This window comes from Balaenoptera borealis (genome assembly GCF_965194805.1).
Source record: "Balaenoptera borealis genome assembly, chromosome: 2".
Taxonomy (NCBI): domain Eukaryota; kingdom Metazoa; phylum Chordata; class Mammalia; order Artiodactyla; family Balaenopteridae; genus Balaenoptera; species Balaenoptera borealis.
The window spans coordinates 108,228,949-108,255,520 of record NC_138867.1 but is presented as its reverse complement, the minus strand read 5'-3'; the positions used below and the strand labels follow the sequence as shown (position 1 = coordinate 108,255,520).

Genomic DNA, 26,572 nt, shown 5'->3' with positions numbered 1-26,572 from the left:
ATACACCTGAAACTAATATTGTAAATCAACTAGACTTCAATAAAAAAAGAATTTTCATTCCATGACTTTCTTATGATAACAAATTATTTATTATATTTATTGAATTTCCATCATTAAGCAAAAGAAAAGCTCTGAGGAAACTTACAAAAAGAGAATAAGTGAAATACAAATAGAAAAGGAGGACCAAAGATTAATTTCCTTATACATTTATACATCAACATTTTTTCTTTATAGAAAGATATTAAAATGATCAACTCCTAGAATTTTAATCTGGTTGGCCTTGACCAGGCTTCATGAGAAGATATTAAAATAAAAATATATTTCTCAAACTACTGGAAACTTAATGCATTTCGATTTGAGTCTGCGTCTTGTTGTTATTGTTCTTAATTGTGGCCTGCAAAAATCACTGAAGTACTTCCAAACTTCCAAATATTTGTTTCCAAAAGGATGAAATTGACTTTCTCACTTTCCATTTGTTTTTTTAAAATCTTGTTAGAACATGAAGCAATGGAAAAGTTTGCTTATTAATTTTTTTTGTTGTGAAATTATACTATGAAGAGCATTTTGATCAGTGGAATAACAGTGGGAAGGGGTTGGCCCAGAATCGTAGCATTTGAGACCTGAAGAGACATCAGAACATTCCAGTGTAATCATTTTGTTTTATTTTACCAATGAGAAAACTAAACCCAGAGAAGCTGTGGGTTTTTTTCCAAGCTTGCAGTGGGTCAATGGCAGAGCAGGAACTCAACCTCAGACCTCTTGCATACCATTCATTTACCCTCCACTGTGCCATGCATCTTCTCCCAGCATCACTGAAATCCCAACACTCAAGTCCTGTCTCCTTTCCCCTCTGGTATTTCTGGGTCTCATCGTTTTTGTAATTGTGGGAGGGACAGATATTTAGATGAGATGTACTATAGTTTGAGATGAGTGTGAAGAGAAAGAGCCTAAGCATTCTTTCTCATGGGTTCATGGATATACAGGGTACACCTGTGGCCATGACAGGGATCTGTCTGAGGATGAGTAGTCTCCAGCTCATCAGACCTTCTTTGGGTTTAGGACCTGGGAAGGGGCACTTTGTATATAACGTAAGCCTAGACTAAATGTCTACCTGCTGAGGGTAAGGGGGCTTTGAGATAAAACAATGTTTTAGTAAACATTTGTCATTGGAAAGTTATTGGTGATCGGAAAATCTAGCACATTTTAAGAATTGATAGTCAACTCCATGGCAGAAGCCATGTTCTTGCCTAAAATTTTTTTTATCTTCACACTATAATTTATGACATTTTCGTTTATACGGAGTGCTAGTAGAGATGCTGGCCATATGATGTGGGTGTCAAAAGGCAATCCGGAGAAGAAAAACATTTATTGAGTTAGTTCATTTCTATAGAACACACCCTTTACATTACGTATTGAGGGGCTCAGATCTCTTTGAAAGTTGTGAGACCCCCCTCCCTAGCGAAAGATACATACACACATTTACATACATATTTACAGCTAGTTTCAGGGCATTCCCAGACTCTCCTCTTCCTGTCTTCATGCATCCATTCATGGAGCATTAAAGCACTTGCCTGTGTGCACACAGAGAATTCACTTGTGGGTATAGAGATAAATCTCTCAGCTCCTAAATGAACTGACTCTAAATATGGGAGAGACTTCCCATTTGAAGGCACTGGGCTACCGATTTTGAGGATCTGTGGTATGTGCTGTGTCAGTGAGCCTAACATTCTTTGCTCTGATGACCCTCATACCTTGGAGGTCATAGCTGCAGGAGGCTTTGACTCTCCCTCCATCAAAATGTCGCAGCAGCTTTTCTGAGCAGCAGGAATAGGCTAGGTTGTGGAGGTAAAATGGGAGAAGAAAGGCTGGAGGAAGGAGAGAGAGAATTATTAAGGGGAACAAAGATTGATGATGGGGCAGGTCAGATACCAGCCGGGAAGGAATGCGCATGGAACCCCTGGGGCTTGGCCAAGTCGTTAGAGCGTGGAGTCTCCAGCTCAGCCAATTTCACATTCTCTGTCTCCTGTGAAGGTCCTTTACAGAGTTGGCTGTGTTTTCTGAAGGTATGCAGGACCTCTAGGTTTCCTCAACCCTTCCAGCTTCCTAGGACCAAGACTGTCTTCTCACGGTGAATTCTGAGTATAAACTCTTTCCCTTGAATGGAAAAGATGACCTGTATTGATAAGAGTTGAATGATGAGGATTATGGAACTTGAAGTAGCTTCATTTGTGTGCACATTATCATAAGGATACTTAAGAGACTTATTCACTTGTCTACCATGGGTAATTTTGTTGTATATCTGAAATTAGGCATTATATAACACATTTAAAAACTTTTTTAAACATCTTTATTAGAGTATAATAGCTTTACAATGTTGTGTTAGTTTCTGCTGTATAACAAAGTGAATCAGCTATACATATACATATATCCCCATATCCCCTCCCTCTTGCATCTCCCTCCCACCCTCCCTATCCCACCTCTCTAGGTGGTCACAAAGCACCGAGCTGATCTCCCTGTGCTATATGTGGCTGCTTCCCACTAGCTATCTATTTTACATTTGGTAGTGTATATATGTCCATGCCACCCTCTCACTTCATCCCAGCTTAACCTTCCCCCTCCTCGTGTCCTCAAGTTCATTCTCTACGTCTGCATCTTTATTCCTGTCCTGCCCCTAGGTTCGTTAGAACCTTTTTTTTTTTTTAAGATTCCATATATATGTGTTAGCATATGGTATTTGTCTTTCTCTTTCTGACTTACTTCACTCTGTATGACAGACTCTAGGTCCATCCACCTCACTACAAATAACTCAATTTCGTTTCTTTTTATGGCTGAGTAATATTCCATTGTATATAATATATCACATATTTTATATCTTAGTTTTTCAGGTTTATTGTTTTTAACTATAGTTTTCTTATTTTGTAAACTATGGTTTATTACCTAATTGTTCACTTCCCTGTTGTGCTTTCTGCAGCAATTTGTAGAAATAGTTGTGGAGATGGATTTTGTTCCCGTCCTAACATGTGTACTTGTTCCAGCGGCCAAATATCACCAACCTGTGGATCAAAATCAAGTACGTTTTTAATATGTGACCTTATTTACTGCATTATCTGTAAGCTTTTGAGTAAATACTAAATGTCCTTTTCAATGAGGATATAGACCCATGATAATTTTCCTCACTAACTAGGTCAGTACTAATCTTTGGAGTAAAAATCTTTGGTGGCTTAGTTGTTGCCACCAACAACTAAGGGGTAATGGGGGGGTGATTTTCATTAAGAAAAATGATTTCATTACTGGTCCAGAAGCTATGTGTCTATTCAGTAAAAGAGCCTGGATTTAGTGGAGAAGTAATTCTTTGCGAGTAATAGCTATAACTTACTGGGTTTTTACCGTGTTGCAGGTACTGTTTTAAGTGTTTAACTATATCATTTTATTTAATTCTCACATGAATATTATGATATACTATTATTACCCTATTGACAGAGAAGGAGAATGAGGCACATAAGTTTAACTCGCCCAAAGTAACATAGATTTGAAGCCAGGGATTCTGATGCCTAAGCCTGTAGTCTCAAACGCTCAGCTCTGTTTATTGCCTTTGCTTAACTCCTGTGGCTCATATCCTGTTTCGTGGGTTAACTAAAGGGGAAGGATAAGAGGATTGAGATGACAACAAATATTTATTGTGTACTGACCAGATGTTTTACATATATTAGCTATTTTGCTTTACACATACTGACTCCCAACAGCTCTGTAAGATCACAATAACAGTGGGCTAAGATTGTGTTTTTCATGACCTAAGTAGAAATTGTTGGGTCTTTAAGGTCCAAGATTAATCTTTTAGGCCAGTGTTTAAGGTAATATTTTATAGCAAGGTGGAAGCAGATATTATTTATTTAATTGCTCAATAATTAAATAAATCTTTGTCTGCCTCAAACTAGTGTGAAGTTGTTATATTTTTAACACTTCTCTCTACAAATTTTCCCTAAGAAAAGGTAATAGATAATCTATCTGATTGAGGAATATAAGATTCAAGATTCATATAACAAATGTCATTGTCTGATGATGAAACTTCTGATTAATGCTCTAGTTTTCGTTTTCTGTGAAAAGAATCTGTCATTTTCCCGACCTTTGAAAACCTGTTATTTAGAATTCATCGAGACTTTCTTGACCACCCTGATGAGCAAATTTCTTCCACTACTTTCCTGAACCTCCCTTGTCTGACTGCCTGGACGATACCATTCCCCATATCTTCATTATCCTGTTCTCTTAGTTTTCTCAAATACACCCTCAGCAAAAAACCCAAACCTGGAGAAATTTTTTACAGTTCAGTTTCTTAATTCCTCTACCTGGGCAGCTGAACAATCACTGGCTGACCCTCAGTTTATGGTACGTAATTTAATAGGGGATCCCTGAATTCATTTGGCCTTGAGTAACACTGGCTGCCTTTCCATCAGGAACTTTTCTCTCCTTTCCAGTCCTCACGATGCTCCAGCTCCACAAAGCATTTAGCACCATTAATCACGATCTTCTTAAAATGCTCTCTTTTCCCTTCACTTGTAAAATATTAATGGCTCACAATGCTCCTTTTCTTGATTATTATTTCTTAGTCTCCTTTCTGTATCTTCTTTATTAGCCTTACAGTCACAGTTAGGTATTCCCAAGAGTTCTGTCCTCCCTGGGTGAACTTGTTTACATATATGTCTTCAGTTACTACCAATGTGTTTCTAACTCATAATGATTATCTCTAGAGTAGATCCCTCCACTGAGCTTCATAGTCACATGTTCCATTTCCTGTTGGACATCTCCACGTGAATGGATAGTAGGCATCTGACACTGTGGCATGAAACTCTTGATTCATCGTTGACCGCAGTCTACTTCTTCCACAGTTTCCTTGGCCCCAGCAAATGGCAATGAGCTCAGTGCCCTGCTGTCATAATGGACTTGGCATCCACTGTCACGGAGCTTACATCTCTGTAGGGAGACAGACAAAACACAAGTAAACAAACACCACAAAGTCATTATAGATAGTGGTAAGTTCTCGGAAGGAGACGTCGCTGTGAAGGAGAACAGCCTGGAGCCAAGGAGGAACCTAGAAACAGGAGCCAGACAAGACCCCTCTGATGAGACGTGACATTGAAGCTGAGTTCTGAAGGACGAGAATGAGCCAGGCATGAGAAGAGCCAGGGAGGGACCCTCACAGGGAGAGGAAGTAGCAAAGCAAAAGACCTTTCCTCCGCTTGAGAAACTGTGAAAGGTTCATGTGATTACAAAGAGGAAGATTGGGAAGAGAAGATCTTAGAGAAGCAGGCACATCCAGGGAGATAATACACGGCCTCCTTGGTCATGGAAGGGTTGCATTATATCCCAAATGCAACAGGGAGTCATTGAAAGGGTTTCAATAAGAAAATGAAGCAATGCCATTTATATTATTAAAAGATTACTCTAGCTGCTCTGCAGAGAAAGAATTTGAAGAGGGTGAGAGTAGAAGCTAGGGAACCTATCAGGAGGTTACTGCAACAGTCCAGGTGAGAGATGAGGGTAGCTGAACCACACAGTATCAATGGCGACAGAAGGGAGAAGATGGATTTGAGATATATCTTCCAGTGGAACCTGCAGACCTTGTTAAAACACTTGATGTGAGAGAAAGAGAATCAGTTGCTTAAGCACTGGGTGATGGCAGTGCCAGGCCTCAGCCACCGCATTCTGAATGGATACATGAGTGCTTCCTGCATCCTAGAACTGACACTTCTAGTCACCTTATATTTCCTTCTTTTAACATTGAAAGTGTAATAGATTTTAAATATATACTAAATAACATATGTTGGAACAGATATGCTCGTGTGCATACTTCCTACAAATAAATAAAGGTATGCTTGGGTCATAACATTTCCTTCCGTAGAATACATTTGTCATTAATTGGGTATTTAGTATAGTTTTATGACTCTCACAGATACTATAATTCTGGTGATTGATAATTTTATGTTTTTTGTTGTTCTTTGCAGTTCAGCAGTGCAGCGTTAGGTGCATGAATGGTGGGACCTGTGCAGATGACCATTGCCAGTGCCAGAAGGGATATATTGGAACTTATTGTGGACAACGTAAGCAACATTGGGATAGACTCGATTTATGAGAAATAATTTGATTGAGTGGGCATTTGATACTGAGTCATAACTTAAGGTCTTGTAAAGGATCTTAAAATCCTTTAAAAATATTTTGATGTAGAAAAGACGTACCTTATAGCTGAATACCTAATTTTTTTCCAGTGCTTTAAAAATTTTTGTTTTAGAGTATTGATATTGTTGAATATTACTAGTGCTTTATCAAATTTGACATATATCACAAGTATTTACTTGATTTTCTTTTATCTAGTTCCATAAAGCATGGATACCTTTCTGAAAAAAATGGTAACGTTCGCTGTGATCTCTCTCTCTTTTTAGGATATCCCAAATTTTAACCCTAGCAGAGACAATCTTATAAATTGTCCTTTGCTCAAATATATTTTATTATTTAATACCACAGTACAGGGCTGTGAAGTGATTTTTTAAAAACCATGTCATTGTGAAAGAGGGAGCTTTTTTTTTTTTCTTTAAATTTTATTTATTTATTTATTTATGGCTGTGTTGGGTCTTCGTTTCTGTGCGAGGGCTTTGTCCAGTTGTGGCAAGCAGGGGCCACTCTTCATCGCGGTGCGCGGGCCTCTCACTATCACGGACTCTCTTGTTGCGGAGCACAGGCTCCAGACGCGCAGGCTCAGTAATTGTGGCTCACGGGCCTAGTTGCTCCGCGGCATGTGGGATCTTCCCAGACCAGGGCTCGAACCCGTGTCCCCTGCATTGGCAGGCAGATTCTCAACCACTGCGCCACCAGGGAAGCCCAAAGAGGGAGCTTTAATCCAGCAAAGCTCTTCACTCACTGGAGAATATCCTATTATAATCAAAAACAACCTTTTAGCAAGAAGGTAAGGATGATAGCTCTTGTATTTTGACTTATCACTGGGGAATACTTTAGGTTAGTGTTTCCCAAATTGTGGGACTCTTACAGGAATCCCCATATTTTTAAGTATGGATGAGTAGAAGGAAATGATGTTAACGAAAGTTGAATCATAAATAGTAAGAAAGTCCCTTTTCACTCCGTTTGCATTTCATCAGGTGCAGAGTCTAGGTTTGCTGCTAATCATCAAGGCCTCCCTAAGAATTGTTCATTAACCATTTTACCATAGCAAGACCACATCTTAGATGTGCAAGAATATCTAGCTTGTTTTAAACTAACCTTATTCCGTTTTTGTTGCAGTTTAAAAAACTTCTAAACTTATTGTAAAATATATATAATATAAAATTTACCATTTTAACTATTAAGTGTATGTTCAGTGGCATTAAGTACATTCACATTGTTGTGCAACTATCGCCACCATCCATCCACAGAACTTTTTTTGTATTGCAAGACTGAAACTCTGTACCTATTAAATGCTATCTCCCCATTTCCCCTCACCCCACCTCCTGGCAAGCACCATTCTACTTTCTGTCTCGGTGAATTTGACAACTCTAGGTACCACATATAAGTGGAATCATATAGTATTTGTCCTTTTGTGGCTGGCTTCTTTCACTTAGCATAATGTGTTCGTGGTTCATCTATGTTGTAGCTTGTGTCAGAATTTTCTTCCTTTTCTAAGGCTGAATAATATTCCATTTTGTGTATATATCATATTTTGCTTTTATCTATTTGTCCACTGATGAAAACTTGAGATACTTCCACCTTTGGTTACAAATAACACTGTGGTGAACCTGGGTGGATAAACATCCATTCAAGTCCGTGCTTCAGGTCTTTTGGATATATACCCACAAGTGGAATCAAGGGATCATATGGTAATTCTGTTTTACGTTTTTTGAAGAGCTGCCCTTCATACTGATTTCAATAGTGGCTACACCGTTTTATATTTTACTACAGGTGGGAACCAGCAGTGCACAAGGGTTCCAATTTCTCCACATCCTCACCAACAGTTGTTGTTTCTGTTTTCTTGATGGTAGCAATCTTAATGGATACAAAGTGGTATCTCCTTGTGACTGTTGATGTTATTTTTGAGGTTGCCTTCAGGTTTGGGTAATTTTAGCTTTCTGTTTATAAGTGCTATAAAGTTTTCTTTTAAAATAATTTAAAATAAACAGGTGACTTGATTTAAAGAAAAATATTCTCTTAAGGTCAGGAGTCGACAAACATTTTCTGTAAAGGCCAGATAGTAAATATTTTACACTTTGTGATCCGTGTCACTATTCAACTCTGCCATTGTAGTGCAAAAGCAACCATATGCAAATAAAAAAGCTTGGCTGTGTTTCAGCAAAACTTTCTGGACACTGAAATTTGAATTTCATATAATTTCCACGTGTCACAAAAATATTATTCTTCTTTTGATTTCTCAACCACATAAAATTGTAAAAACCCTTCTTAACTCATGGACAGCACAAAAACTGGCAGTGAGCCAGATCTGTCCTGTGACCCATAGTTTGCAGACCCCTTGTGTAGGTGGTTCTCAGGTATGGGAAAAGCTGTTAAGCTAGCCTGAGATTGAGTCTGGGAAATGGAATCTTAAGGAATTTGAGAGAACACCATGCACTGAGGCCAGTTTTTTTGCAAGAATAGAAGATGCCAATGTAATAACTTTTTTTAGGCTAGGGTTGACCAGATGAGAGCAGGAAACAGCTGGACGACAGTGGATCAGAGATTGTAACAAAATTTCTTTTTTCATAAATGGTTTTTTTTCTGTATTTTTTCATACTTTCAAGCATTTTCCAAATTTTATACAATGGACTCCAGATTATAACTATTTAAAAAAGTCTATTATGAACACCATATTTATTTATTTATTTATTTATTTATTTATTTATTTTGATTGGAGTACAGTTGCTTTATAATGTTGCGTTAGCCTCCACTGCACACCAAAATGAATCAGCCATACACAGACAGATATCCCCTCCCTTTTGGACTTCCCTCCCATTTAGGTTACCACAGTGCATTAGGTAGAGTTCCCTGTGCTATACAGCATGTTCCCATCATTTGTCTATTTTATTTATAACAGAGCAGATTTATACCTTTTTTTACACCTACAAAAGCATTAGGAGATCTGATTGTATCCCTATTTTATAGAATTCAATAGCCAGAGAAGAGACACTGTTATGCTTCTTGAAACTCAACCTTTTACTCCTTAGGGAGAAAAATCGTAATTCCTTTAGAATTGCAGGGGTAGAGCCTCACCTCAACTGGTCTTTCAGAGTATTTCGTCAAACCTATCCTAAAACTAGCCACTTTTGCCTGAATTCAGCTGCTGTACCTGTCTGGGGTATGTGTGTGTATGTATGTATGTATGTATTTTCCTGAACATTGTACAGAAAGAGCTCTTGTAGGTATGTCTCTTCCCTGCTCTTCACACAGAAATGGGAAATGAGGTGACAGAAAGTAGTTTCCCATCCTGTAGGAGGTGCTTTTATGTTCTTCTGCTCCTGTGGCAAGCCATATTGATGTCACCACACTTTTCAGTCAGGGGAAAGCGAAAACGCACTGGGCCAGAAGACCATCATACATCTGAAAATTTGTTCTCTAGATATCTCATAGGATGAAACTATCCTTGCTTAACATTTACTCACGGGTAATAGAACATTTGGTTCAAGAAAGTTATATAACTTAAAAAATTCATTAGTCTCAGCAAATAAGGTGATGGTATGATAACTAGTACATGTCAGCTCAAGAAATGGTTTAAGGAAGATGCTTTCTAAGTTGTCTTTCATAGAGAGAGTTTTACTGGGAGTAAAGAGGCGGGTGTAACAGTATCAGCTTGTGAACCCAGAAAAGTCCTGGAAATGTTTTTTAAAATGAGGATTATAAAAACATTAAAATTGCTTAGCTGCTTTCCCAGAAATGTAGAAAATGTTCTTTAGAAAGCACTCTTTCATTTCCTTCAGCAATGTTTATTGAATAACTACTGTATGCCCCACATTGTGCAAGGTGCTGGGAGTACATCAGTGACCAGCAAGATGATGCCCAACTTCTTAGAGCTTATCTTCTGGTAGGGAAGACAGGTAACAAGTAGGTGAAAAGTGAAATGCCTAATACAAATTTAGGGAATGAGAAGTTCTAGAACAATAAATGAGAGTAAGGGGGAGAGAGTCTGGGTCAGAATAAGCAGTTCTCTGCTATTTTTTAACTGGGGGATCTCTGAGAAGGTGACTTTGAACACAGACCTGAGTCTGTGCTTTTAGGTCTATGAGAAAAGTGTTCTAGACAGAGGGAAAAGCAAATACAAAGGACCTGTGGTGGGAACAGATTACATACATTTTGGAAACAAGAGGAAGACTTATGTGGCTGAAGTGAGGGAAAGAAATCATGGCAGGGGATGAGTTCAGAGACAAAGGTGTAGGGCCTCATAAACCAAGGAAAGAAATTTGGACTATCCCCTAAATATTATGGGAACCCATTGGTGCAGTTTGAACAGTGGAGTGATACAATCCGATTAACATTAAAAAAAAAATCACTCTGGCTGCTGTGTTGAAACTGGATTGTAGAAACGGCAAGAGAGAAAATGAAAGGGCCAGCTAGGAGGCTAGTGCAGTGGTGCTGGTGAATGATGCTGTAGTAACTTGAGGATGTGATAAGTGTTTGGATTAAGCTTGCACTGGAGGTAGAATCTATAGAAGGAAGTGTGTACTGATGGAATGGGTGTGGTGAATGAGACTGAAAGAAAAAGCAAAGATCCATAATGACAAGTAGAAGGTTTGGGTTGAGCTCTGGGCTGAATGGTGATGCCATTTCCTGATATTCCAAAGACTGAGTGGGGAGTGGTTTGGACTGGGGTCAGGTGGGGCTAAGAACATGGGATATCAATAGTTCTCTTTTGGATTTGATAGTTAAAGAAGTTTGTTAGACTTCCAAGTGAAAAGATCTATGAACTCACCTCTTAGGAGAGAGGTCAGAGATAGAGATATGACTTCGGGAGCATATAGATTGAATTTTTATATGGTTAATCTTTTAATTGTAGGCCTAGACAAAGATCACTAGGAAGTTGGTGCAGGTAGAGAAGAGAAGTGGGCTGAAGCCAGAGCCTTGATTGCTGCCCAACATTTTGAGGTGGAGAAGAGAAAGGAGAAGCCAGCAAAGAGTGAGAAAGAGTAGACAGTGAGACAGGAGGAAAACTGGGAGAGCATGGTAACCTGGAAGACAAAGGAAGAAGGTAGCGCCAGTAGTAGAGATTTATATTATCTGGTGTAGAAAAATAGGCTTTTGTTTCTTTCCCCTTTGTAACATTTTAACCTGGTTTAGCATCTGTTTTTATCCCATACGTTTGTGTAGAAGTAACCACCATAATTTCAGATTTGACTTATGTCCAAGTGTTTGTACCTATGTTGAGTGGTGCAGGAGTCTGTCTAGTAATAACAGACACTTGTCCTATTACCTGGCACAGAGTAGTTGCTCAGTAAATATTTACTGAATAAAAATATTCAGGCTTTGGCAGTCATGATCAGGGTTCTATATCACAGGCTGACCAACTTGAAACAGGGTTTGCTTCTCCCTTCTCCCCAGATCGTGGCAGGCAGTTAAGAAACCAGCGCATATTTCTTTACGTAGTCTTCTTCTCCCTTGCCTTTTGCTTTGTCCCACACTAGGTGTAAGCATTTTTTTTTTCTTCCTGGGTGGTCAGCATTTTTTCCATGGTGGAAATTTAGGCTTATACAAGTTTCTTTCCAACTCCAGTTGAAAGGTAAATTTGTTGCCATTACGTCTTGTTACTTTATAAAATAACTTTTATCCTAATTTATTCAAAAGAAGGAAATTACCTCTTTTTTTTCCCTTTTGGTCCACTTTTATATCTGCATTGCCTGCTTCTCTTCTTTGGCTATTGTTCTTCAGGGTAAACTTTGGTTGCTGTAGAACAAGTCTTGTTTTTCATACAGATCCTTTGCAGTATAAAAAAGAAGGGGAATTAAGACTGTAGAACACTTGAATGTGTAGCCACTGTGAACTTTGTTTTTTACACCATTTTATTTAATCCCCAAACTCCTCTGGGGTAGGGACCGTTAACTCTACTTTATAGGCAGGGAAGCTGAGAATCGAAAGGATGACGTGATTGGGATGTGCGGAGCACAGCAGAACTCCTCATCTGTTCCCTGCGTTGTTCCGCCTCCCAAAAAGGTGGGAAGAATCCTGCGAGATTTTGACATATTTTGGGAGTTTTTGAGAATCTGCAGTACATCAAATACTACAGTAAATGAGGGGGATACAAAGGCAAACTCCCTATGGTCCCTCTCCTGGAAGAGCTCTCTCTCAGGTGAGAGTAGGAATAGAAGCAAATGGCTGTATCTGCCGATCTCATCCTTCTTGTTCAGAGGAACCCGTGGTACTTCCTAAAATTATTGAAGACACCGAAGATCTTTTGTTTAAATGGGTTATACCTGCTGATATTTAGTGTATTAAAAATTAAAATTGAGAAATTTAAAAAATTATTTCATTTGAAGTAACAAAAAGCCATGTTGCATGTTAACATAATTTTTTAGAATAATAACTACGTTTTCCACACCAAAAAAAAATTTAGTGAGAAGAGAGGCATTGTTAGTCTAACCTGTGTAAGTTAGCCTGGATTTCATGTGTACTGGGCGAGCTCTCTCCAGGAGATGCTCCAGGCTTATCCAGCCCTCTTCTCCTCCCTGGCATTTGGAAGCTGTGTCTTGGAAAACCCTGAGAGAAGCCCTCCCTCCGCCTCCGCAGGGATAGATCCTGAGTGTCAGTCATGGATGCGTTTTCCCATTCACATCATAAGGGTTAGCATATGTATAATGAGAGAACATGCCTGGGACAGTGACTTTCATTTACATTTCTTACACCTTGATAGTATTTAACGAAAATTCCTTTCATATTAATTAATTGCATTAGGTGAGTGTTACCCATTTGCAGTATACCTTTAGCAATCAAAATATTCAAATCCTTACGGTTGTTTCTGTGAAATTATACCCTACCGGGAGTTCTCTGGACAGATTTTTGTTCCTTCCACATTCCTTTCCGCCTCCATCTTTCTCATGCTTCTCATGACCTTTATTTCGCATCTTTTATCCTGTGTATTTATCCATCTAACTTACTGCCCAACTGTTTTTCCAAGGCAGTGATGAATTGGACTTTCTAGTAAAACTCAGCTTGGGACAAGTAAAGAAGCAGAAAGGTGTGGTTCTTAGGGAGACTTTCTTGTGTAGACATACAAAGAATTCTGCTTTGGAGCGAAGCCTGATGCAGACAAAGAATTTTAAGACCATTGGCACACTGATGCTTTAAGATGAAGGAGTCTTGTTTCAAAGTGTGCTTTGGTATTGCTACTATGAGCAGAAGAGAAACCGTTCTGTGTGCTCTGGATGATGGTGGGTAATCCAGCTGCATGTTCCTGGTAAGGAAATAGCAACCCTCTTGCATCTTTAGATATCGCTTTATTTATTGAGCTTCCCATTTCCGATATGGCCCTCGCTTGAAGCGCACGTAAATGTGCTCTGCCTCGTCACTGCCCTTTCGTGTCTTAAGTCCTGTTTTGGAGGCACAGGTCATAGAATGTAATCCTCTTCTACTTCTGTGAGGACAGAGTGTTAATCTGTTCAACAGGTGGTTAGGTTATGACATAGCTTGTGGTATCGGTATTTTCTCTTGCAGGAGATGAGTTTCTTGAATTCAGCTGTCCTCATTATGTTTCACAGGAATACTTATTTTTCAAGTAATCTGAAGGGTGATTTTTTTAGGACCCTTTCTTGTCTTGGGTCCTGGCTGCTGAGTTGCTCTCCTTGGGAGGTGCAGTGGGGAGAGAGGGTGGGGAGAGAGTTCAGATTCCTTTCTGACTCACTGGCTCCCTCTGGGCCACCTGACTTCCGATTTCTGGTCTCCCTGTCGCAAGTCTAGAGGAGGGAAAGGGTGTGCTGCAGGTGTTTGTCATCATTACTTACAAATTTTGAACTGTGGGTTAATTTCATGAGAAAGAACCTTTTGTGTTGACACAGTGAGGTTTTCCCCTTTCTTTCTTTCTATAACTTGACACATTAGTTACTTCTCTTGGTATTTTATTGCTGAATTGATGGTATTTTCCCCCATTTTTCATGTTAGCTTTGCCTTTTACTTATTTATTCTGCCTTCTTTTTTGGCTTTCTTTTCTTTGTTTTTTTCTTTTTTATTGACATATCCTCTCTATTTTTTCATATCGCATTTTCCTCTCCTTTTTTTTCTCCCTCTCTCTGCTCTCTAAAGTCTACAATCCTTTTCTTTCATATTTTAATCACCTTTTACCTATGTAAATAGATTATAGTGTTAATAGAACTGAAATAGAGGATCAAATCATTATATTCTGACTGTATGGGCAATAGAACCAGCCAATCCTTGTGATTCTGATTTAAAAAAAAAACTTTTACCAAATGCTTGCTTAACAACGTGATTTACATGAATTGTGTAGGTTTTGGTCTCAATATACACTGAAATATATTTACTTAAATGCATGATGTGACGTGTTTTAGAGGTAAGATCCATTATTGCTACATTTCTACACTACTACACTGTACTTGGACATTTACTGTACAGTGAGCTTCTTGTTGTGTTTGTGTGCAGCCATCTGCGAAAATGGATGTCAGAATGGTGGACGTTGTATTGGACCCAACCGCTGTGCTTGTGTTTATGGATTCACTGGTCCACAGTGTGAAAGAGGTAAGAAAAGAAAAGAGAACCTCCCTTTGGAGAAGTTTATCTTGTTGTAAATGTGTAATTTTTTATTAACTGATGAAAAAATCTTCTAACGAAATAATATTTTCATTCTTCTTTGATTATGTCTATAACTTGCATGGTCAGATTTTGAGATATAGCTAATAGCAGCTGAAGTGTCTCAGTTTTTTCCACCAGAGTGAACTCAGTTCAGGAGGCCAACTCTGGGACTCCGGCTCTAGAGTAATTCTGAGTGAGTGACTGATGGCAGATCCTAATAATTTGGAGTTAATTCAAATTAGGAGTCACTGTTGGCAGTGCGGCCTCTGTTAAAAAAAAAATGTAGCATGTTCTTGGCTGCAAGACCAACAAAGATCTGAAACAAATTGCCCTAACCAACAAGGAAATATATTACATTGTATACAAAAATTCCAGAGTCACTGGGCTTCAGGTAGGACATGATCAAGGCTTTCATTCTGTTGTTCTACTTGTCTTGGCCTTGCGTTCCTTTGTCAGTTTTGCCCTACCCTCCAGTTCTTTATGGTTGTAAAATGACTGCCAGCAGTAACTAAGGGAACATGCTTTCTTGTTCACATCTAGAGAGAGAAAACCTCTCCTTTAACCATGGGCCAATACTAGCCTTCAGAGATACTCCATATGCTGATTGGATTAAGCTTGAGTTTTTGAACCAGTCCCTGGTAAGAGGAACGGTATTAATATGTTCCATGTAGACTTACCAGGACCTGTCTATGGAGCAGGAGATGATGAAAGCCTCTCAAAGTCATCTATCTGAAAAGGAGAGTTTGGTATCAACCCAGTAGAAGTTGTGTTGGGCAGGAGGAAAGGTGTAGGGGAAAGGGGGCTGGGTAGGCATCCAGCATTGTCCATCTTATCCATGTAAACGGTCGGTCAAGCCAATATGAAACCAATTTACCATAATTTAAATAGCAGTTAAACTCGTGACCTGTAGACTACTGAAAATCCCCAGTGTTGATGCAATAAGTGAACTATTAATAATGTTCTGATAGCAAAAGGGCATATCAAAGAAGGTAAATTTTATAAAATGTGATAACTGTTTAGCACTGAACCATAAAAGTAAAATAAGCTTAAACTAAAATCAATATTACATAATCATTCATAATTACATACATACTCAATTGATTTTCCCAGGGCTTTCATAGCATCTAAAGTTGTATAGTGCTTTCTTTGTTGTGAAACTTTGAGTATATGAAGCTATGTCATTGAAATGTTACAGATAAGTAGTGGTGATGGTTTATATATGTATAGAGGCTTTGAATTGCAAAGAAACCTTGTGTTTTTAAAATTATATCCATTACACTGACAAAAACTTAATCCTGGTATTCAGGTTGAAGCTTGAGAAGAAGCTGAGAAATTAGAATTATATGGTGAAGTTTGAAAAGTAAGATGTATGCAGCCTTTTAACATACACTTGTATGTATATGTACATTAAGATATTTACATTATTCCTAAGGTAATAGAGATTTCTTGGGACCGAAGTACATTCCACAAATGACAGAGTTTATAGTTACACTTAGGACAAATTTAAACGTCTTCACCAGATGCTTTTATTTTAGGAAGAAAAATTAATTGTGAAATGTTAGCATAAAATGATAAGTTGTTGAGAATGGAATAAAACAAATTTCTGAGATGATAAGTTTATTTAAACACCATAGAATGGAAAATAGTTAAATTTATAATTTCAAACATAGTTATAATTGGTGGAGATGATGTTCATTTTTCTGGAGGTCATGTAAACTTTGTAGCACTTTTATCTTGAGCAGATTTCAAATTCAGTTCCTAATTGGCAAAGGAATTGTGTAGTTTCGAGAAAGAGGCTTCCAGGCATTACATCGTTATTCTGCAACCGTTATTCATTCATTGGGTTTGTTAGTCCTTACTAAATTTATGGAAATTCAATAAAGACTTAACATATATTTTACATGTACAGTAGCATGTTTTCAGAAGAATTACAAAATTTATTAGTTAATGCATTGGCCTGAAGGATTTTCTTTTTTAAACATGGGTTTGTTTCTTAAAAATCTTTTTAAGTACTAACCTTCAGATGAAAGTTCTAAAACTTTGTTTCTTCCAAAGAAGAAATTAGCAATTTCCACTCTTAGATTGCAACTCTGAACTTGAACGCTTTTGAAAGATATTTTCAATTGAATTTTTAATGTGTAATAGCTAATCCCACTGAAAGTGGAGTTGATAATTTTTCTCAAGAAACATTGCCTGCTTAGCTACAAAAAGAATAGTTTATTTATTTTGAGGTTAGTGAATAGGCCCATGTGCCCAGTTTACATTTACGGTTTATATTGTCTTTTTCAATGATTGAATTTTCAAAATATATGTTCTTTGTTCTCCTAGAAAAATGTCTTTTGTAAAATTAGGGATATTTTTCATTCTTAGTGTAGAACACATATAATTTCCCTTTAAATTGGTCTCTTGGGATCAGTAGTGTGATAAACATGGCAGCTTTTTCTGCTATCTGGGCTTCTGGCAGACTGGTTTCCGGACTGGAGACAAGAGACTGAATGGTAACCAACGGCTGGCATGATTGTGGTATTTAACTTGAGTCTTGGTGCTGGGTAAGCTGAGCCTTTTTGGAGTTCTTTCCTCATTCTTGCTGATATGTACAATGACCTTTTATACTTAGAATTGAAGAAAGAGTTCTTGTGGTCCCATGCTGATTGTAAAATGCAGACAGCTTAGCTATGTCCAAGGCACATGACAATATTCAATTTTTTTTGCTTCTCTCTCCATAAAGACGACATTTGAAATAAGATAAATATTGCACTTAATATAAACCTGAAAATACATAGACATGCATTCATCATTATATATCAAGACTTGGTGTTTTTTCTCTAACACTTAAAATATACCTTATTATTTATCAGTAGAAACTTGGAGGGGGCAGGCAGGCAAGAAATGAAATTACCTGAGGGATTTCTGGACTAAGTACAGTGATTACTTATTATAAACTCCAGTGGCCTGGAGACTTCCCTGGTGGTCCAGTGGTTAAGAATCCGCTTTCCAATGCGGGGGATTCGGGTTCGATCCCTGGTCGGGGAACTAAGATCCCACATGCTGCGGAGCAAGTAAGCGCATGCGCTCTAGAGCCCTTGCACCACAACGAAAGATACCACATGTCACAACTAAGACCCGATGCGGCCAAATAAATAAATAAATATTTTTTAAAAAATAAAAATAAACATGGCCTGCCCCAGGTCCCTGTTTCAACTTCTATACCTTAAATGGTTGTTGAAATCGTATTTTGTAAGGGAATTTTCCTTGATGCTTATATAAAGACCATCTGTTAGAAATATATCCTAGACCCTTTAAAATTATGCATAAATTACTACTACAAATTGTTAAACAATTGTTTTTTAACAGTTTGTAGTAGTAAACATGTAAACATGACTTCCTTTTAAAAAGTGTAAATTTGGTAAAATTTCAAATACCCTTATGCTTAGTGACATTTCCTTTAAAATGTACATCTTTCAGTAAATGGTACCTTAAAAAGGAGGATTGGAAATTTACTTTTTAACCTACTGATATTTTAAAGAAAAGTTCCTTTTGTTAATCTGAATCTGCATCAGAAAAAAAAGTGAGATCAAGTTGCAAATGTTAAAAGTTTATAAAATCTGAACTATCACGCCTTTATGTGAAATGTAAAATGGACGGATTTCCCTTTAGGATAACTTTCATAAAATCATCCAGTTAACGCATGAACTTGGTGTCTAAAAACATGTTGAGGAGGAGTAACTCCGCTTCTGCTCGAATACTTCCAGTCACAGGGTGTGCGCTCGCTCCCTCCATCGTGAGACTGAATTCCGTGGTCAGAGTCCTGGCTGTTTAAACTCTGCGTTATTATGCTGCTGCCTAAGCGGGCATTTAACAGATGTATAGTGCCTCTCTTACTGTCTAATTCAGGGGGAGCGTGATGATGGTGACTTCTCTAAAGGCATCCGTTATAACTTACTGCTCAGGATTGTGTGATGGCACCTTAAAGTCTTGAATTATTCTGTACATTTCTGTTCATCCACTCACATTTCAGTCGGTAAAGTAACTGTGACTGTTATTAAACCTACTCAGACCTTATCCAGATTCTCCAAGAACGAGAGTGGAGATTGGCAAATTAGGGTTTTCCAGAATTCTGGGGATTATGTAGACCAGACCAAACTTTGTGCAGAAATAATTTATACATTTATTAATCAACATTAATTCCATGCTCTTGGAATTTATTATAAAGTATGCAGGGTGGGTTTGTTCAGCCTATGGACATTCAAGTAGCATAGTAAATTAATAATGTGACCAGGAATACAGGGGAGTGTGGTGAGAGAACAGACTGGAATTCTGCAGAATTCTATATGCAATGGATTTGATACTTCCAAGAAACGAATAGGCAATACTTATAGAAAAAATTCCTCCCATTGTAATGTTCTGATCTAAAGGTAACGCATGTTTGTTATAAGGTAATTTAGAAATAAGACAAGGAAAAACAAGAAATGCGATTATTTATGATTTTTCTCCAGTCAGAATTAATTACTTTTAAGATTTGGGTTATACTTTGAGTCCTTTGTTCTACCACACATATATTGCTTACAAAGAATGGGCTGTTTCCATTCTTACTGGAATCGACTGTAAGAATATTTCACGTTCTGTAACATGAAATGTACTTATATCCTGCTTCTTCTTTTAGGTTATGAACAACATTGTATTAGATTATGGACTGTAATAGTTACACTGCATGTTGTAATAATGAGGGCTAGGTATCTACATTCTAAACAACCGTATGATATTTGTAAAGTTATTTTCTCTGTCTCACAGATGAGGAAGTTTTGCCCACTTCAAACTTATGGTAGCATTGGGAGTATTAGAACAGGAGGAGGATCTCCAACAATCTGATTTCAGACCTTAAATTCAATTATGGTGATATAGCTGTCTGCTGTAATTACATTTTTTATTAATTAACATTTAACATTTAAGGTCATTTTCAGGTTCTCTTGTGGTTTTATTGGTTTGTTTCTTAGCAAAGCTGTGATAAAAATCTATGTAGATAAATCTATATCTTTGATTTTATTCTTAGAATATATCCTAGAAATGTAATTACTGAGTCATTGAATATGTGAAAATTTAAAGCTTTTCATATGTTCTGTTTATTTCCCTCCAAAAAGGCTTTTTATGATTTATTCCTTTGGTATTATGTTTAAAAAGTCTTCCCCATTTCCAAATATTATAAATATCTATAGCTTTTTCCTAGGAATTTCCTAAAATTCCTATTGGAATTTTATTCTTTTACCTTTTTAACCACAAGTTAGAACATACAGGATGGTAACTAAAATAAATTTATTTATAAACATTTATTTATTTATTTATCACATATCTATTGAGCACTTATTTAGTATTAGGCCAAGTATGTGGAGTTCAGCTTACAAACAATATATACTCCCTGTTAATGAGAAGCAAATTATCTGTTTAAAGACTAGAACTAGTCATCTGCTTAAACACTAAAATAAAATACAACATAGTAAATACTATAATAGGAGTAATAACAAATTTATGTGAGAGCTCAGACATGGTTCCTGATTAAGGGAGAATTGCGGAAGTTTTCCTGCAATTAATCTGAATGAAAAAAACTAACTCATTATAATGGGAAAAACAGTATTGAACTAATTCCTGTGTTGATATTACACGATATAGCATGATGGAATCTTGTACGGAATAACATTATTTAAACTCCACAGTTAATTACCAGTTACCCCAGTTACTGAGCTGATGTTGGTTTATAGAAATAAGAGGTCTCCCTTTTTCTTGCACTCAGAAGATTTAGTGAGAATGAAATTACAAGGAACAGAGAGAAAACATTACCAGCCGCAGATGTCAAACTCACACGCTCCTGCACGCTCACACACACACACACACAGTTCTGCACTCCTGAGGTCGTTAAGAACGTTTTATAACCTTGCACTCTCTAAGCTAAACTTAGCCTTAAATGGGCATCAGAGAAATACCAGAAGATCTGTGGGAACTGAACTTTTTGGCAGTAGCTCAGATGACATCCTTATCTTGAATGCCATTAAGAACACAAGAGAAGGAAAATGAGAGAGAAAAAAAGCAGGCAGTGCAAAGTGGAAGGGAAAGAAAAGAAGAACGGAACGGAGAATGATAGCAAAGGGAGATGGAAAGCTAGCAGAGTGGAGATGCTGGGCTGTATAAAGGACAGCTCTAAGTTTTGGAGAAAATCAGTTCATTGATTAATCTGATCTGGGAGAGGCCAAGCTTCCGTTTCTCACTCTTCGATTTAAGCCTGTGCTCTTTTGATCTATGCAGTAAGATTGAATGTGTTGGCAGCCTGTTAGACCCTGATGCTTTATTTCTAAAACTCCTTTGAGTTAAACCAGTGAGTATTTTCATTTATTCCAGCTCTAAGTGTCCTTATTTATGTATATGTTTGTTTGCTTTTGGTTTGTCTACCTAGAGGCAGAGGAACCTGCAATACAAAATAAAAATATTCAAATTTTTATATTTGTGTAGCTCTATAAATATTTTCCTATTTCAGCATCAGGTCCGAAGACATTAGAGTTTTAGCTGGTATGGAAACTAGGTGAAGCTACCACACACACACGAATTAAATATAATGAAAGGTTATTACATAGGATTTAGCCAAAAGCAATAAATAACAAAATGTTCATGGGTGGGGAGAGGGGTTTATGTTATATCATTGTATATTTCAAAAAAAAAAAAAAAAAAAAAATTCCCAAATACTAAAAATTCTTAAATAACACCTGTCTCCATGGGTTTCAGATAAAGGATTGTGGACCTGCAATTACCTTAGAGAGTTGTTGGGAAGATTAAAAGCAATACTGTGTTAATAAGCTCCTAACACATAATAGGCAGAGCACCTGGCAAATGGTAGGCATCTACTGAGTGATATTTGCTGTGTTTTAGGAACACAGGGTATAGCCAGAATCAAACCTTAATATTAAGACCTGTGTGACCTTGGAAATGTGATTGCCCTCTCTGATCTGTGTTTCTGAATATATAATAGGTGTCTACTGTGTCAACCTTGAATTATTTTTGAGACTTAATGATACAATACTTGGCACCCAATAAATGATCATTATTGATGCTAATCTCTTTTAACTGAACTCCCCAGTTATCAAAAAAATAACAGCGGAATATTCAAAAATGGAATTTCAGATATGGAATAAAGGGATTTTGTCAACCGTTTAAATCATACACATAAAGTTTAATGCTGCTTTTATTGAGAGTGTAAGGACTCAGAATAAATAGCATGTTTTAAGAGTGGCTCGCATTCTTGGTATGAGAATTAAATGAAAGATAAAGTGCCTAGACAGTGTCTGGCACAGAGTAAGTGCTCAATAAATAATAAGCTATAATTATGAAAAATAAAGCCAAGATATGATATGCTCTCCTACACAAAATTGTGTTTATGGATGACAAGAATGTTCCAGCATCACTCGGAATGTCTTAGGTCAGAGTGCATCCGTTGTGAACAATGTAATTTTTGTGTGGATTTTTTGTGATAATACAGGTCAAATGAAAAATACTATATATCATCATCACTGCCTTGCCTGTTATGCAGTTGAATTTTTAGACCCTGCTCATCTTTTTTTTGACATGTTTCTACTGTAAGTACCAGTGTTGCTATTAGTAGTTACTCACTATTTAACTGGTCTCTTTAGTCTCCTCCTTCTCTATGCACAAAGTCTTGTTCCAAGCATTTCACAGTGTAACTAATATATAGTAGTTTATTTCACTCAAGGTACTTGTAATCAATGGGCTAGTATATTGCTAAATCTAATACGAGTAGGTCAGAGGGGTCTTCAGACTGTCCAGAGAACAGTTTCTCTGTGAAGCTTTCCTCGACCACCACCTGCCTCCCTGCCTTACCTTCCCTTTGGTGCAAAAATTAGGCATGCTCTTCTTTTTTACTATACCTGCCATATATCCCATTCCTTTAGACTAGCTCTCTTCATCATTGCATTGTGACTGCTTACTTTTTTGGCTGTGAGCCTTTTAAGAGCAGATTTTTTTTTTTAATTTAATTTAATTTATTTTTATTTTTATTTTTGGCTGTGTTGGGTCTTCGTTTCTGTGCGAGGGCTTTCTCCAGTTGTGGAGAGCGGGGGCCGCTCTTCATCACGATGCACGGGCCTTTAACTGTCGCGGCCTCTCTTGTTGCGGAGCACGGGCTCCAGATGCGCAGGCTCAGTAGTTGTGGCTCACGGGCCCAGCTGCTTCGCGGCATGTGGGATCTTCCCAGACCAGGGCTCGAACCCGTGTCCCCTGCATTGGCAGGCAGACTCTCAACCACTGCGCCACCAGGGAAGCCCAAGAGCAGATATTTTTATCTTAAGTTGCCTTGTGTTCCCTCTGCTCCACACACTGCAGTATATAAAAGGCAGGCCGTATGTGTGACCACATAAACATAGCAGTTCCAAGTAGAAGAAACAGAACGAAAAAAGTACAGACGCAGTAGAGGTCCTTGAGGGTTCATGGATGCTTATTCATCAGTGTGGCTCTAAGATACAGTGAAAGGGAAGAGTAGAAGATGAGGCTGGAAAAATAAACTTGGACCTTAATACCCAAAGTCTGGAATGCCAAAGTCAAGAGGCTGCCCTCTATGCAGGAGGCTCTGGGGAGAGGGATTATGAAGGACTTCTAATCTTGAAAGGAGTTCCCTATAAAGGTCAATCTGGAGTGGTAAACAAAAAGAAATGGAGGGTGGAGAGGCTGAAGGCAAAGACATCATTCAGGAGAATTCATTGCATGTCAGGTAGATAATAGCAATGAATCTATTATGTTTGTATGTTTACTGTTTACAGTCAGATTATGATTTATCTATGCATAAATTAAAGTAGTATTAATTTGAAATGGAAAATTATGTAATACTGGGGATTATGATCCGTTTTTTAGAGAAATTAATACTTATAGCAACCCAAAGATATCATTTTTTAACGTCATATTACAAATGAGAAAACTGAGGCACAAGAAGGTAAAACAATTTGCTGAAATTCACTCAGCTAATACATGGAGAAAGTAGGATTGGAACACAGTGGTATAACCTCAAAACTCACACACTTAACTACAACTTTATTTCGAGTGAAACACAAAATTGCAAAAGTAATGTATTTCTACACTTTAGAAATATATTGTAGCAATTGTTAAGTATGAGAATGATAAATAGGTACACACTTCCAATAGAATGAAAGAGATGGCTTGCTATTTTTATGTTCTTTTGTTATCTGGCCTAGGGAAATCTTTTTGGTATATAAATTTCTGATTATACCTCTGAATGCTTATACCCAGAGTTTCTTTATGTGTATGATCTGGTAAAATATTTATTCAAAACTCATAATACTTAAAACAAATTTGAGACTTCTATTTCCAGCCAAGATGGACTAACAGGAACCAGATTAACCCTCCTCCCTGAGAAGAACTGAAAAACAGAATAAATATATGAAACAATGGGTTTCAAGATATTGGACCTCAAGTAACAACAGAAAGTGATCCTTGAAAGGACTCTGCTCGATTTTCCCAGGTTGCTGCTTGAGAGTTTTTCCAGGCTGTGCTGTGGGCAGAGAGAACCCAGGCATAGCCTGACAGATTCTTTAAGCTGTATGCAAAGTGTCTTCTTAGTTCACAATGGAATTAAATCAGAAAGCAGTAACAGAAAGATCTCTGGAAAATACCCAAACATTCAGAAACTGTGTAACTCATTTCTGGTATCCATGGATCAAAGAAGAAATCAAAAGGGAAATTAGAAAGCATTTTGAACTGAATGAATGAAAACAATATATCAGAATGTGTGAGATGCCATTGAAGGAATACTTAGAGGGACTTTTATAACGCTAAAGGTCTGTATTAGAAGAAGAGAGGTCTCAAATCAGGGACCTCAGCTTCTTCATTAAAAAATTAAAAGAACAAATTAAACCAAAATAAGCAGAAAAAAAGAAGTAAGTTCAGCGTAAAAATAAATGAAGTAGGAAACAGAAAAAGTGAGAAAATCATTGAAACCAAAATCATTGAAACCAAAAGCCAGTTCACTGAAAAGATTAATAAAATTGATAAGCCACTATCCACACTGACAGGGAAAAAGCAAAGACACAGATTATCAATATCAAGAATGAGAGAGGTAACATCACTCCAGATTTTACTGTTAAGTGAATAATGAGGCAATACCATGAACAGCTTTAAGCTAATAAAAATGAAGTGGATAATTTCTTGAAAGATGGAAATCAACAAAGTTCACTCAAGAAGAAATAACATAGATACCCCTATATCAATTAAAGAAATTGAACCTGTAGTTAAAAACCTTCTTATAAACAAAAATCCTGACTCAGATAGCTTCACTGGTAAATTCTGCTGAACATTTAAGAAGGAAATAATGCCAATCCTATACAAATTTTCCTAGAAAAGAAACAGGAGTTAAAACTTCCCAACTCATTCTATGAGGCCAGATTACTTTGAAACCAAAACTGGCGAAAGACATTTCAAGAAAAGAAAAGAGCTTGCAAATATTTTTCATGATACAAAATTTCTGAATTTCAGCAAAGTGCACCAACAGTATATTGAAAGAGTATATATAATAACCAATTGTTTTATCCCAGAATAAAGAATCACTGTAAGTCACCATATTAACAAATTTTTAAAAATCACGATTATCTAAATAGAGGCAGACAAACATTTGACAAAATCCAGAATCCATTCCTGAAACAAACTGTCAACAAACTAGAGAGTAAGAGATCTCCCTCAATGTGATACAGGGCATTTCCAAAAAAGCTGTAGCTAACGTTATACTTAATGATGCATAATTATTTTCTATTTCCTTGATTATTCTTTTTTTCCTATAATGGAGTATTCTTGTTTTCTTAATCTGCTCTGTGCCTTAAAAAAAATTATAGTATGTTAGAAAGTTCCTGTCCCGTTTCTTTTTGTCTTATGCTTGCTTAAAATGGGCAGCTCTGTCCAGAATTTCTATTTCCACTAACTTGGTAAAGGTGAATTTTCCTTTTCTCCCTTCCAAATTTGTCTAAGAGTTGTCTTCCTGTCCTTGCTCCTGTTCGAGAGCCAGGGATTCAAGTACTTGGTGTTCTGAGCCCAGAAGAGTAGAGGAAGATCTCAGCCGGGGTTTGGGCAGCTTTGATGAAAGGATCTGTGCTCTGCACTTTCTGAGGATATTCTTTGTATGACTTGTGCTAGGATCACTCTGTATGGTCATGGGAATATTCTCTTTTCAAAGAGGATGTCCCTGAAATTTGAGTGATTCCTCCCATTTCAGCTATAGTCCCTGGTGCACCTTTGATTTCAGAGAGTCATGCTTGGTGCTGATTTCACCCATTTGCCCCATCATTCTCCAGCAGTAGTTCCTCCTCCCCATTGTCATCATAAGGGGCTTCAGTCCAGCCTCCTGCTCCCTGAGAATCTTTTTTCCTTATTGTCCATGGGTCTCCTCTTCTCCTGTTGAGTACTCGGGATAATTGACCCTGTGTGGCGAGGATCATCCTGTCTTCACCATCTGGTTTCCTCCCATCTGGTAGAAATTCCAACGGCTGGTTCCTCTCTGTTTTTCTGCTTTCTGATGAGCAATTATGTTGGTTGGTAGGGACCTTTACTCCTCCAAACTTTCCCTAATTTCTCCATAAGCTGAACCCACACTAGCTCTCCAGGGAGAATTAGTGAGACTCCATAGGATATTGATGAATCATTCTCATTCCCTGTATTATTTGGAGGAGCAGTCTCCTATTTCATTCCTTGGCTGCCATTTTCAAATATTATAGCAGGAGTTTGTGCCTATTTCCTACTTTAGGTGCTGAGAGTGAAATTT

At 37.5% G+C, this 26,572-nt stretch overlaps 1 protein-coding gene across 1 annotated transcript in view; it reads left to right on the top strand.

The window, feature by feature from the left end:
- FBN2 (fibrillin 2) overlaps positions 1 to 26,572 on the top strand; it is a 224,140-nt gene that overhangs the window by 4,477 nt on the left and 193,091 nt on the right. Inside the window, exons 3-5 of the mRNA XM_082380764.1 lie at positions 2,972 to 3,070; positions 6,000 to 6,095; positions 14,608 to 14,703. Coding sequence (XP_082236890.1) covers positions 2,972 to 3,070; positions 6,000 to 6,095; positions 14,608 to 14,703 — 291 coding nt within the window. The remainder of the gene's footprint in view (positions 1 to 2,971; positions 3,071 to 5,999; positions 6,096 to 14,607; positions 14,704 to 26,572) is intronic.